This window comes from Cheilinus undulatus, linkage group 2 (assembly GCF_018320785.1).
Source record: "Cheilinus undulatus linkage group 2, ASM1832078v1, whole genome shotgun sequence".
Lineage (NCBI taxonomy): Eukaryota > Metazoa > Chordata > Actinopteri > Labriformes > Labridae > Cheilinus > Cheilinus undulatus.
Genome location: NC_054866.1, coordinates 29,240,589 through 29,254,374, shown reverse-complemented (window position 1 = coordinate 29,254,374; position 13,786 = coordinate 29,240,589). Strand labels below are relative to the sequence as shown.

Here is a 13,786-nt window from a genome sequence, read left to right as displayed (position 1 = left end):
GTGTTTGGTAAAATATCAATGTATGTCTATAAGGACAGCAGGAGAGGTTTTGCGAGGCAAAACTGCAGATATAAGATGAAAGGGAGGAGAAAATCAAGACTGGGAGAGAAGAGTTAGAGAAGTGGTGAGCAGGGGAATATGAGGATCAACTGTGCAGCTAGCCTTCTTTAAAATAGCTCACAGAGATATAGAGGAATTTTCTGTCTGCAGGAATGTTGCAGCATTAAATCGTTTCACAGTACACTACAATGTGAAAACTAATGTATACTATACAGCATATAATAGCATTACACATGATTTTATATGAAGCTTTAATAAAATGTCTGTTTTCATCCTTTTTGGGGTGTCATAAGGGGTTATAATACCAATAATATTTATGTTGTACACATGAAAACGTGATATTTTGTGAGGCTGTGGTTGCACCCCAAAACTCCTTGCTTTGTTTGCTGTTAAATCGGCTTTACGTGGTTGGTAAAAGCTGCATTGAAAGTGGCCGTGAAATGCAGGTCACACAAGGATATTCAGCCATAGAGAGAAGCAAAGTCTGAAATTGGCCTCTTAACACCATTTGAGTGGACATAAAAGTTGCTGTAAACATGTGGAAAATATTAGTGACTGTTAGATTATGTTTTAAGTTTGCAAAGAAGTTTTCCATCACATTTCAGTTCAGCCTTCTTTGGGTTGCTTTTACTGTAGTGTACCTCCAAGTTAAGTGTGCTGTTGAGTCTATAAACAAACATTTTGAAAAGAAGAACTTATGTTGTTTAATGTCTAAATTGAGACATGACAATGGTAATTATACTGACAGCAAAAATAAAGACTGTATCTCTGTTCATAATACCCTGATAAATAAAAGCAGGATGATTATGGCTGCACATATAAACATGAGCAGCATCTGCTCTGCCTCAGTGTCTAATTGACAAAGTAAAATGGGCTTATCATCTTTAAGCAACAACACTCCTGTTAGCTAGTTTGCACTTGTTTTTGATGTGAATGTGGAGAGTATTGGCCCTCCCTGCTGCTCCAAGCATCCTACTTATCCAGGTGCAGATCCAGCCATGAAATTTGATTTGCCACTCAGAAATCCTTCACAATGATTGTCAGCCATTTATGGAAAGCTGTAGGTGTAGGCTTTTTTCTTTAAGCATAGTCAATTACTAAGCATATCTTAACTTTACTGGATTGGTTTTAATAACTTAAATACACAAAAGGTGAGGTATGTGAAAGTTGTCCAGTTATTCTTTTATTTTTTTTATATGTGGTCCTCAGTGAACGGTTTGGACCCTGCTGATACAAAGGAGGGTTAGTTTCCTCCAAAATCAGATTTTGGCTTTCATGACTCAAACATTTGGCGCTGGGCAGGTCCATTAGAGTGGCCAGGTAAACCTTTTTTTGGATTGGTCCCTAACACAGGATCCAGGCCCCTCTGGGAAGTATGTACAGTGAGAGTCTTTGTCTGCTCCGAGGTTGTAAAAAATTAAATTTAGATTTAGATGTGAATTTAAATTGTCTGGATAGCTCTTTGGTTTACGTTGCTGACTTTGCTACAGGAGATTTGGGATTTGAAACCCAGTCAGTATGGGATTCTGGGCAGAGGAACACCTGTCCCAGATGTATGTTGCTTTGGACAAAAGCCTCTGCTAAAGTGACATTGAAAAAGGGGATGATTACAGATAGTTTATCCCAAAGTCTCTTGGTAAGAAGAAGGGTTTTGGGGCCTGTTCTGCCGTAAGTTCATCAATGAAAACAATTGAAATCGATTGGTTGTCTGTTTCCAGGACAGTAACAGTTTTTGTCACTTGAGAGAGGTGTGACATACTGTGGGTATGTCTGTTGTTTTAGTGCATTCAACAGACATACCCACAGTATCCAACAAGAGAATGCAGCTTTGGATGTGATATGTAGTGATTTTACTCCATTACTGAAAGTTGGCATTTTGTAATGTAACAAACTTCAAATTAATATTCTTTTAAAATGATATGCCTGGACAAAAACAATTTTGGGAATCTGATTACAGATGTAATGGTTGCAGATTGTTGTGTTTGTAACCCCCTGATTAATGTGATTCCACATCTTTTTGTATGGTGCCTGATGTCTTGTGTTCTACAGTAATATACATTTTTTTATCCTTTATACAGCACTGGTCATTACAAATTGGAAATGTGATTTTTATATCAGCTTCTTGAACTGTGTTCATCTTTCTTTATGTAACTGGAATTAGGCATTAACAAACTCTAGTTACTTGATACTTCCTGTCTCTTTAATGGTGTTACAATTGGCCCACATATTGTTCTTTTATTTAATTTATTGTTACACATCACTCTTTAGTGATGCAGCAGTTGCTGCCAAATATGGTCACTGTAAAAATATAGAATCCAGCCAAAGGAGAGAGAAATCACTGACATATTTTGAGATAAAAAATCTGTCTCTTCATCAAGGGGTTACTAGGACAAGCAACACCCAGGTATGTCTGACATCTCTTTGCTCTGTCATGCTTGCTTCTTATGACTGAGTTCACTTATTCATCTCTTAAGTGCTGAACCAGAGAGGTAAATTCTGCTAATCCCTCAATATCAAGGCAGTCAACATACTGGACTGATCAGTGTTATGAAGTATGACGTTTTAGCTATTAGTCATGTTTTTATCTCGGACTTTTAGGATTCATGTGGATACACTCCCATGGTTGTGCATGATAACAGGTGCTTACTTTTTAGATAAACAATCTGTTGGAAAGGCTGCTTAGGAAACACGTTTACAGTTAGCATTCACCTCAATCTCTCATAGATATGCACACTCATAGATTAAATGGGTGGTCCAGGCTTCCCCAGGATGCTGTCCAGGACTGACTCTGTGTTTGTGTGCAGTCTTAACACCAATGATAAACAAAACTGTGAATATAGAAAACAGAAGCATACAAATCACACACTATCTTGAATAATGATAAGGAGAAATAGTTTTATTCTTGGAGTAACAGAAATTAAAAATTAGAATGACTCTACATACATACATGTTAGTGTAAACATGTGTGTATACAAACATCAGCCATCCATTGTTGTGTGGACAGTAGCGTGAGAGCAACCGAAGGGTCAGCTGCTCATCACATCAAAGATTTGGCTTTGTGTAAAAGACACCACTGTGCATGCACCACGCACACATAAATGCACTTCTTTATGGGCCTCACACTAAACAATCAGGTATGACAGGCGTGGTCTCTCTCTCTGGGTCCCAGTGGGCTTTAAAAGACAAAAGAGCCTCAGGAAGAGGCCGTCCACTCATCCTCACTGAGGACACACATCTCTCCCTCATAAACACCTAAACACGCACTTGTACACACACACAAATCCACACATGACTTTACAGTATTAGAGTATGGGTGTGCGTGTTTGACAAAGTTTACAAAGAAACAACAAGGAAAAAAAGTTTTGACATCCAAACGGTCATATTTGCTTATTCCATAGACTTCTATCCAGTTTAAATACTTTTAGGTATGTTTGGACCAAAAAATTGAGGCTGATGTAAGGCGTATATGTAACAAGTAAGCTGCCTGAGGGCACCATCAAGCGGGAGGGAAAGACTGACACAACCCAGGTCATGCTCTGGGTGTCTTTGAGTATTACTAGGGGCATGGGAAAAAAAAAATCCACACTTTTAGGGTGGACTAAAGGGTAGGTAAGCACAGCCTACGCCACTGTCTAGGCAGGAACTGGGGTTGCCACAAGCCCCTGGTTGTGCTGTTGATGTCCCAAGGGGTCAAAAACTGCCAGCAGTACCCGGGCATATTACCATGTGTGAAAAAGCACGCACAACAGAAATACCGTCAAGATTGACCCTTGGCAGCCGATCAACACACCTGTGTGCAGACATGCGGGGAGCTTTCTTCTGGCTGCCCTTCCCCTCTCTCCAGCACCAGTTTGCTGCATCAGGCCCTGTGATGAATCCTTAGTGCCTCTAAATGGTAGTTTTAAATTTAATTTAGACAAAATCATGATAAGGATAATTCATCAAGTATTGAAAGCAATCCAGTGGCAAAAATTTGTTTTTTATCCACCGCTGGAAGCAGGCCGCCCCACAGCTGGGCCCCTAAAAAACCAAGATAATGTGCCCACGCCAGTTCTGATTTATTGATAAATATCAGTGAACATGTTTTGAATCAGTAGCATTGGTGCTAGCATCCTGGCTGACAGTTACTTTATGTTGGAGCTTAAAAGTGTGTCAAACAATATTGGGTTTGTGATGGAATTTTAGCTTCTTTGTCTCATCTCCTTCCCCAACACCCCCCACTGTTGCTTTTCTATGGAATTTACCAGGGTGTCTACCCTCTCACAGGACATGTATGGAAATGCAAGACATGGGAAAAAAGATAGGGCTAGGAAGGTGTTGACTTTACTGCACATGTAAACACGAAGTAACAAAGGTGACTGTGTCATTTCCTGTTCAATTATAAAATCCTTGTTGCATAGAATGCGAAGTAACAAAGGTGACTGTGCCAGTTCCTGACTAGATGTAAAACCCGGGGCCCACCACTGAATCAAAAGGCCCTTTGAAGACCCCTGTAGGTGTCACCTGAGAAATGATATCCACACTATAAAGGTGGATCTTGCCAGAAGCTCTGGGTCTTTCTTCACAATCACCACTCGTGTGCAGATTGACCTTCCTTTGCAAAGAAATAAAAACCTTGTCGGCCGGCAGAAGTCTCTATTTCATTATTCACCAGCAGCAGAGAAAAATTTCCACAAAAGGTTCTGATGCTGGAATTATTTATTTGTCCTACTGTTTAACCCCTTTTTCACAATGTTTTCTGCCCATTTTTGCTACTTCATTTGGCCACTTTTTTTTTTTTTTTTTTTTACAAATTTTTGCCTCTTTTTGCCACTTGACACCAATTTTTTTGACACTTCTATTTGGCACATGTATTCTATCTTTTTCATATTTTGCCCATTTCTGCCAATGTTTTGCCACTTGTATTTGTCACTTTCACCTGGTTTTTGCCATACTTCACACATTCTTTGCCACTTTTAACCCATTCTTGCTGTTTTTCGACCTTGTTTGCCATCTTTTTGTTACACCACATTTTTCCACTTCTTTTTTCCTGTTTTCCCCACTTTTTTGCCACTTTTTAACCCTTTTTTGTTGCTTTGTGCTCATTTTTACCACTTTTTTCTACTTTTACACAATTTTGCCATAGTTTGCTTCTTTTTGCCTTTTACTACCATCTTTAACATATTCTCACAGTTTTTTGCCCTCTTGTCACTTTTTTTCAACAGCCCATGTTTTCCATTTCTTTTTGAGCATTTTCCCCTCTTTTTGCCACTTTTTACCCATACTTCATTTTTTTCATTTTTCTCACCATTTTCACTCATAAAATCCAATTTTTCCACTTCTTTTTGCCAATTGTTTCTCACCTTTTTCCAATTTTAAACGTTTGATGCTGCATTCAGCTCATTTTCGCACTTTTTTGCTACTTTTTACCCATATTTGGCATTTTTCATCCATTTTTTCTACTCTCAACCCATATTTGCTTCTTCTTTTTGCCATTTCTAACCATTTGTTGCCACTTTCTGCCTGTTTTTGGCCCCTTTACACAATTATGCAGTGCTTTTTCAAAGTATTCTCCGTTTCTTCTACTTCATGTCCTGGCATTGATAAGAGTGGTTATGATTTAGATTAGAAATAAAATATTATTATCAAAACTCAACTTTACAATGGACCTTTTTTTTTTTTTTTTGCTGACCTCTATGGTTGGTCCCCAAGTTTGGTTGGCCCCGGAAGGCTTTCCTATTTATCCCCCCTTATGGACGGCCTTGGCTGGGAATCATCTGTGGCAATTGTGCAATGCCTGTTTAATAACTCTTTTTTTTTCCATGGTGCCTGTTACAGTAACATAACATTAATATTGTGTATAAATCGTACTGCTGAGAGTAAAATACATTTCAAGTTTCCTTAGGTTTGTAATCACAATATATATTATTTGTTTGGTATTTTTTCTTGCCTTTCCCTCCACATACCCCTTATATGCTCGTGATTAAAAATTTTTAGCCTACAATGATGTATTTCAATGTTAAATGCATGTTATGTACAATCTGAAAATTGCACTGAATGTAAGTAAATGAACACTTTATTGGATATTGCCTTGCACTCTGGCGTCACCTTGTGGAATCAATGTGAAATTGCATGTTATTTTACTTGATTCAGGGCGACAGTGTCAGTTGGAACATTCAACTGTGGAAAGAAAAATAAAATTTAAAAAACTGCTAGGGACAAAAAAAAGATATTTATAATTAAGCTATTTTCAAAATGTTTACATTCATTTCTCACTAGTCGTAAGAGGGCGCTGTTCTCGCGAGGCCTACCTTCTGACAGAATCGAGACTTCCGGGTAGTCGTTGACAAGGTGAAAGTTCAGAGGGCACTCGCTCAGGTCGTGTTGTGCTACTAGCTCGTGAGGTGTTCCGCTGCAGGTGCCAGCGATGTGATGGCTTTCCTGACTCTGTTCATGAGGAGGCAGGTACCGCAGGCAGTCTGCTACGTCGCCCGGACAGTGAAGCTTCTCCGGCCTCCCTGCTCCGGAGCTCCGCTGAGCCGGAGGCTGCACAGCTCGTCCCGACTGAGGGTCGGAGAGAAGGGACCGTGGGGGAAGAACCGGGGTCCAGAGCAGCAGCAGTACCAGCTTACAGACCTGGACAAGGCAGATGCTTTGGTACTGTTGGAGAGGAAAATGTTCTTTGATCATGTTGTTAAATGAGCTTAAGGATAGCTGCTTTCGCTTTCATTTGTTCAATCCTGTTAAGATAACCACTTAAACTGCATCATAGTCTGTGAGGAAGGATCAGAGATCTGCGAATGTAATACAGTTATTCGTTGAAGGTTGCTGTCCGTAATAGTTCTCTTCTCTATTTTTTGCAGATGCTGAGGAAGTCCCACGAGACAGGTAATCTGAATAAATCCACACTTAAAATTAACCTCTGACTGAAGCCCACCAAGAAGCCCTTACATGTCTGATAATAATCCTGGAATATTTTAGTAGAAAAATCTAAACAGAAAAGTGTCAGAAAACTCACGTTGAGTGTGGTGAATCAGGGGGTGGAGGGGGATGGAAGCCCTAAGAGGACATTTATCTATACGTTTTCTTCGATTTTCTTTTCCCAATGATAACTTGTAATTTCCAGTTGAGGTTTTGATTTATTGATCCCAAGATAGCAGTGTTTTTTTTTTTTTTTTTGTTTGTTTTGGTTTTTTTTTTTTTTTTTTTTTTGGTAATAATGGATTAATCTCTTGAGAAACTGAAATGAAGTCGTTATCATGGGAAATCCAGCCTTATTTACTATGATATACATGATAAATCAGCTGTAGTAATGTAAAATGAAGGGGCCACCAATTTTAACAGTTCATTAATATGACATGCTGCATTCAGGTAAAAATATTTTGAGGAATAAGGATGACAAACCACTTCTCCACAATTTAACACAAACCCCTGCAATCTAAATGACATGTCTGTGCTGTACTTTAGTCAAAATGTGATATGGATTAAGAAGGAAGGCCTGTGACCCTGTATAAACCAGCTATAAACTGCAGCTCTTAGAACAGTTTATTCCAGCATTTGTCCCTTTTTTGGGGGCATTTTGTGCCTTTATTCGATAGAGGAGGATGGTGGATAGGGTCGGAAACGGGGAAGAGAGCAGGGAGAGACATGCAGCAAAGGGTCACAGGACGGATTCGAACCCGGGCCGCCCACGTACATGGGTCGCACCTTAAACCACTAAGCCATCTGCGCACTGGTATTTGCCTCTTTTAATGTAAATAAGTTCCTCCTTTAATGAAGAAACAAGTCGCTCCATACACCTTCATTCCTACTCATCCTCTTTGTGTCAGAGCAGTTGTTAGAGGCTGCACAGTGAGATAAATCCACTGACACTGAGGACAGTGACGGCAAGGGGAACAACAAGTAGAGAGAGAAAAATGTAAAATGCAATTTAAATTTAATACATGTACATAAAAGGCACTTCATTTATCTGGTTTTATTTTCTTTAAATTTCAAAAATCACAGTACATATCATAGACAGAAAAACTATTGCAGTGTCTATTTTTTCCAATATCATTTAGCCCTAGTTCTCTCACATTCTGCCACCTCTCTTCTCACTCACTCTGTGGTTTCTATTAACACAAGAATGGCTGTGTGCTCCGTGGCTGTAGGTGATCTATGGGTAGAGATACTAGCTGAGTTCAGGTTCTGTTAAAATGACTCAATGTGATGTCACAGTGACTGTCAGTTTTCAGACAAAGGCTGACCAAAAACAAAGAACCATGGGGGCTTATGTCACATTTTGTGGATTAGTACATACTGTACTCAGAATACCCAAATATACAGCGCTTAGCAAATTTATTAGACCACTCTAACCCTAACCAAAGTAAGGTTTATGCCACAGCTGCCCTAAATTAACAGCAGTGGTAATTACAGCACATCAACTACATCAGTACACATTAAATGATTAGAACAACAGTAAATAATCACCAGCTTAAACTGTTGCATCCAGGGAGTTTGGATTCAAGACTTTTTACTGAGGATTCAAAAACATTCAGGGTCAGTATTTTTTGTAGTGTAAGTTCAGTCTGTAGATTGTTTCAAGCTAAAGATTTAGAAACCCCAAACTTTTCTTTGTCAACTCAGTTTGGACTTAGGGAAAAATGGATGGCACAACATCAGATGAACTGATGTTGTGCTTCTGTCCTTTAAGTTTAAAAAAGAGGAAAGGTAGTCCAGAATCTTTCCCAAAATGACTTAATGAATGAAAACAAGATACTAGCAAGATACTAACTCAGTTTTTTGACTGTTTTTAGAAAGAATTTCTTGGACATTTGTCTTTTTTTACTGTTTTTGAGGATGTAAAGAACACCATTTTAGTTTTATCTGCATTTAAAACAAGTTGTAGATGTTTTTAATCTCAAACGCATGCAGAGGATCTGTAAGGCTTGTGCAGGTGTAGATGACAGCAGTAAATAACAGCATCATCTGCATAAAGGGAATAGAAGAATTTAGAAAATCAGTCTAACACAATAAAATATAATCGTAACAAAATAACATGTGGTTGCTCTGTGCTAAGTAGTATAAGATGATTTTCCCTGTGTATTTAAAGTTGAAGACACATGTTTGATAGTTTATTGATCTGTGCTTGAAATGTTGTGCTATTCAAAACTGTAGTCAAATCAAGTCAGAATTTATCTATCTAGCATCCTTTAAACAACCTCAGTTGGCCAAAGTGCTGATCAGGCTTAATACACAATACAAAAGAGGATATATGAACAACTGTGCCAGTAAATAAAATGCAGTAGTGCAGTTTGATCTGATTTTTGCATTATTATTTAACTGAAATTTGTTTCTGGATGATATTTATTTTATCAGGTTTTGCACCGTAACAGGTGATGCAGCCTTAAACTGAAGTCTCTCTAACATTTTAGTGAGTCTAGACTGGGGTTCAGGAAGGCTCTTTTACCCCTCCCTAGTGACTCTCTGCAGCTGTGCCAAATTTGAAATAAAGGAAACTTTTTTTTTTTTTTGACATTAGACGAATATTTTTTTGTAATGCTATAAAGAGGTAGTTTTGTGTATTTTATCCAAAAAAATGTAGCTTTTTCATTCGCTTCTAACTTTATTTTTACAAATAGGCCTATTTTATCAACTTACAAATGCGTCATATCGTGCCTTTATGGCGCAGTGCATACTGGTGATTTCCTGTCTAGGGAACACAGGTCGGGATGCGGTCTTGTCACAAATGATACCTGAAGCAGATGTTTTGCTCATTAAGCAAGTTAAGTCATAAATTTCTGAAATCTGGTTAAGCAGCAAGAGGGAAGGTCGGTATGTGAAAATGACAATCAACTTTGATATGTTTCTGACTAAAGTAGCGTCAGCTGAGAATGTGAACATTGATAACATTAATAACAGCATGAAAAAGTAAGACAAGTTCACACTTAGCAGCGTCAGTCAGGTAAAGAAAGAGAGAAAGGAGGCCAAGGGATCAATAGTTGGCTGTTTGAGCAAAATAAACAGGTAAGCTCACGTTTTATTATTTTTTACTGTGCTGCTGTGAATTCGATATTCTCATTCAGAAGATTGATACATTTGATGATTATTTCAATATCTTTGCTGTTCAATGAATGCAAGGTTGTGTATGAGTTTGTAAAAGATTAGATTGTTGATGTTTGAGCTGAAAATGTCACGTGTGTTAATGTGGCGCTGTCCACGGTGCTGATGTGTCCCTCACAGAGAGGTAGCTGTGAACGGCTGAGTCCACTCTCATGGATACTTGGAGTGATTATTGTGATTGCTCCGGTTTGTCCTCCTGACTGTATGGTTTAATGCAGTCTGTGACCCAGTGATCATGGATGCTGTTGTTTATTGATCAGGCCAAACGAGTCTTTCCTACTGCAAACCTGTATGTGACATAGACAGACAGACAGCATAGAGAGAGGAGATGAAGTGGAGCAGGTTTCATCCATAGGTGAACAGTGGATTACTACATTATCCTGCATTAACTCTGTCTGACAGCAGGTGTAAGGAGTGTATTTTGATGAATAAAGAAGTAATGATAATGATTATTTCAGTGTCATTAAGGATAAAAATAAATAATCACTGGCTGATATGGCACCTATGGATAAAAATTTAAAAAATGTGCAGTTGTTTCTATTGTAGTTCTAAATCCATAAATGCATTGAAATGAAAATAGTGATTAAAATGCAAAGTAAGAGTAAAATAACTACTAAGTGGAAAGTTATCAGTGTTGTTATAAAACATATCAATGGATGGCCATATACCTTTGCTCAATCAGTTTCGTCGATAGACAAAGACTCAGGCTGACTGACTGCGTCACCTTCATTGGAAGGTTCAAATGTGTTTTGCGGCTCTTCAAAGATTTTATGGAAAGGGGTTCCGGCAAAAATGGCCCTTTCAACGAAAAAGGTTCCTGACCCCTGGTCTAGACTAAAGATAAAGTCTCAAACATGAAAGAAGAGAGAAAGGGGGTATTTACTGGGAAGTGGGAGTAGGAAATGACTCAGTGGTGGGTGCTGACACTGTGGCTCAGACTGGAGTTAAAAACTGAAGGCAGCAGCAGAAAGAATGATGAAAGAGAGAGCCAGTTCACCAAATCCAATCTAAACCTGAAACTTGGAAATTTCCACAGTTTGCTTTATTTTGCACACTTTTTGCAATGTTTATTGAACAAAAGGATGGGAGCACTTACACTATAATTTAGGTGACAGTGTGCTAGTCAAGTTAACTACCTCCTAAGGCTGTTCAGCTTATGGGCTAAGGAAAAATGGTTGGGAATCACTGCTCTAGTATTCTGGTATTGTTACAACCCTACTTAAACTGACACTTATTCATCAATTTCAATCACACTTCTGATCAAAATAAAAAAATAAGAGTCAAAGATATAAAGATCTATATCATAGTCTTGGCTTTAGTGATAATTTCCCCACTGAGATGTTGTTCTAAATACTGAGGCATTGTCTCCATAAGCATGTCAGAGCTGTGTCCTAATGTGAAATACTAAAAACTCTATTTGTACCGTGTAATTGTATATTATTTAGGTTTTTTAGTTCATGTACTTGACTAGCTTTTCAAAGCTTTGATTGTTATTGTTTTCCTCAGTGAGGTTACTGCTACAGACAGAGTCTAAAATTTTAACATTTACCTCCTACACTTTTACTTGTAACCTTTTAATTGTGTGGTTGTGATAACGTCTGAGTGTATGCATGTAAACAGCGTGATTGATTCTGGCTCTCTGCTCAGGTCTCAGCGCCAACAGTTGATTTCTGCATTTGACTGCTTCGCAGGATTCCTCTCATGGTTCAGGAACGGTCTGCTGGCCACTGGGATCGGTGTCATTGCATTCGTCCAGAGTGAAGTAGGAAGAGAAGCAGGATATGGTAAAGATCCACCAACACTTTTTAAAATTATATGCTGCAGTATCAGCTCTATGATAGTGTAACAACAAGCCTGCATTTTAAAAAAAGGTAACAAAGGGTTATTGAGATTCCTTGAAACAGAGAAAGCAAGGAAAATCTCTAAAAGAGCCGAGCACTCTTTTGATGCATCACCCAAATGTGTCAATAAACTTCAGATCTTATTTGCAATCAATTTCTGAAAGAACCCTGTAATAGATTCTATAGTATAAATAATTGCACAAGGACTTCTGCTACAGACTGAAATCATCATGAGTACATGAAAAGCAAACATCCTTGAGTTATAACTAATGTCATGTTTGGCTCAAATTCTGCCTTTGGTGTTAAATTTTTATTAAATCTTTGGGTTTTATTCAGAATTAATTTTTGAAAATAGCATGAACTTAGTAGCTATGGTGCTTAATTAAATCATGACGTTCACATTAATAATGTCAAAATAAAGGTGTGCTAACCTTAGTATTACACCTCTTAAGGATCGATGAGTGGAGCTTCATTTATTTAACATTTATCTGAAGTGAAACAAAGAAATTCAGTTTGATCTTTTTCATACAAATCCACCCACATTTCAAATACAAATACATATAGGAAAACAAATCAGATGTCCACAAAGAAAAAAAAAGGAAATTCATTTGTGTTTCCTCAGCCTTCTTTATCCTGGGAGGTCTGTGCGTATCGTTCGGCAGTGCCACGTACATCGGCAGCCTTTTCGCCCTGCGGAGGATGATGCTGCTGTCTGTGCCTGCACTGCTGCTTCAGAGTGCTGCTGTGGGCAGCGTCGCCCTCTTCTGGCTCTGCGCAGTATCTTTATACATCGGCCGCCTGGAGGTGGAGATCATTCACGATGAGGAGGAGGGAGAGGATGAGGAAGAGTGCCGAGAGTGCCGCGAGAGGCGAGAAAGCAGAGGTTACCGTGACAGCAGACATCATGACACTGAGGACAGTGACGGCAAAGGGAACAACAAGTAGAGAGAGTGGAAAGGAGTTTGTGCTGCTTTATTTTCAGGGTTTACTCTTCTTTGGTGTGCTTGTGTGGGTGTTTGTGTGTGAGTATGAGCAGCTTGCATGTCCATATGTAGGCCGTGTGAGTATGAAGATATAGACCTATTATCCTTTGTTATAGTTATGTAAAGATTATGTGAAGGGGATTTTTAAACCTTTTGGAAAGTGGTCAGAAAATGGTGAAATTTATGTTCACTTCATGTGAATAAATTATTTTTTCTGTAAAAATTGGTATTATCAAATTTATTCAAAGCCGCTTCACTTTCCTCATCAGTCTGTCAGAGTTTCATGTTTTACATCCTCACAATCACAGACAAAGAGACTGCAAAGAGAACAAGTGTTTTGTAGTAGTTCTTTTTCTTTGAGTTAATTCATCAGCTTTCATCAGCCAACTGCTCTTTGTCTTATCTTTTTCAACATAATTTATCAAATCACATAAATGTGATTGAATACTTGAAGTTTTCATTGAAGTCTTGAAATCAAACAAGCTGGTCAACGTGCTGTGACATCGAGAGAGGATCGATGCACTTTGTTCAGGGCTGTCTTTAATGAGGGCTTACAGTCTATTTTTACAGAGGTGACCCTTTGAACTTGTTTTTAACACTTTGTTTTGTAAGGGAAACAGCACTTCTCTGAGTTTTTTTCCCAATATCTCAACTTGACTTTTGGAAAAGATTAGTATTTTTCACAGCTGTCTCTGTGGTTATATACAGTGCTTAACAAACTTATCAGACCACCCTAACCCTAACCAAAGTAAGGTTTATGCCAAAGCTGCCCTAAATTAACAGCATTGGTAATTACCAAAATCATTTTTTATGCTTCTGCAA

General features: G+C 38.5%; 1 protein-coding gene across 1 annotated transcript; it reads left to right on the top strand.

Moving 5' to 3' along the window:
- Nucleotides 1–6,396: 6,396 nt before the first annotated feature.
- On the top strand, nt 6,397–13,786 carry tmem160 (transmembrane protein 160). The gene is made up of 4 exons (XM_041812020.1): nt 6,397–6,696; nt 6,903–6,927; nt 11,832–11,924; nt 12,604–13,786. Exons 1-4 carry the CDS (start codon nt 6,472–6,474, stop codon nt 12,924–12,926), a joined length of 666 nt encoding a protein of 221 aa, XP_041667954.1. The 5' UTR covers nt 6,397–6,471; the 3' UTR covers nt 12,927–13,786.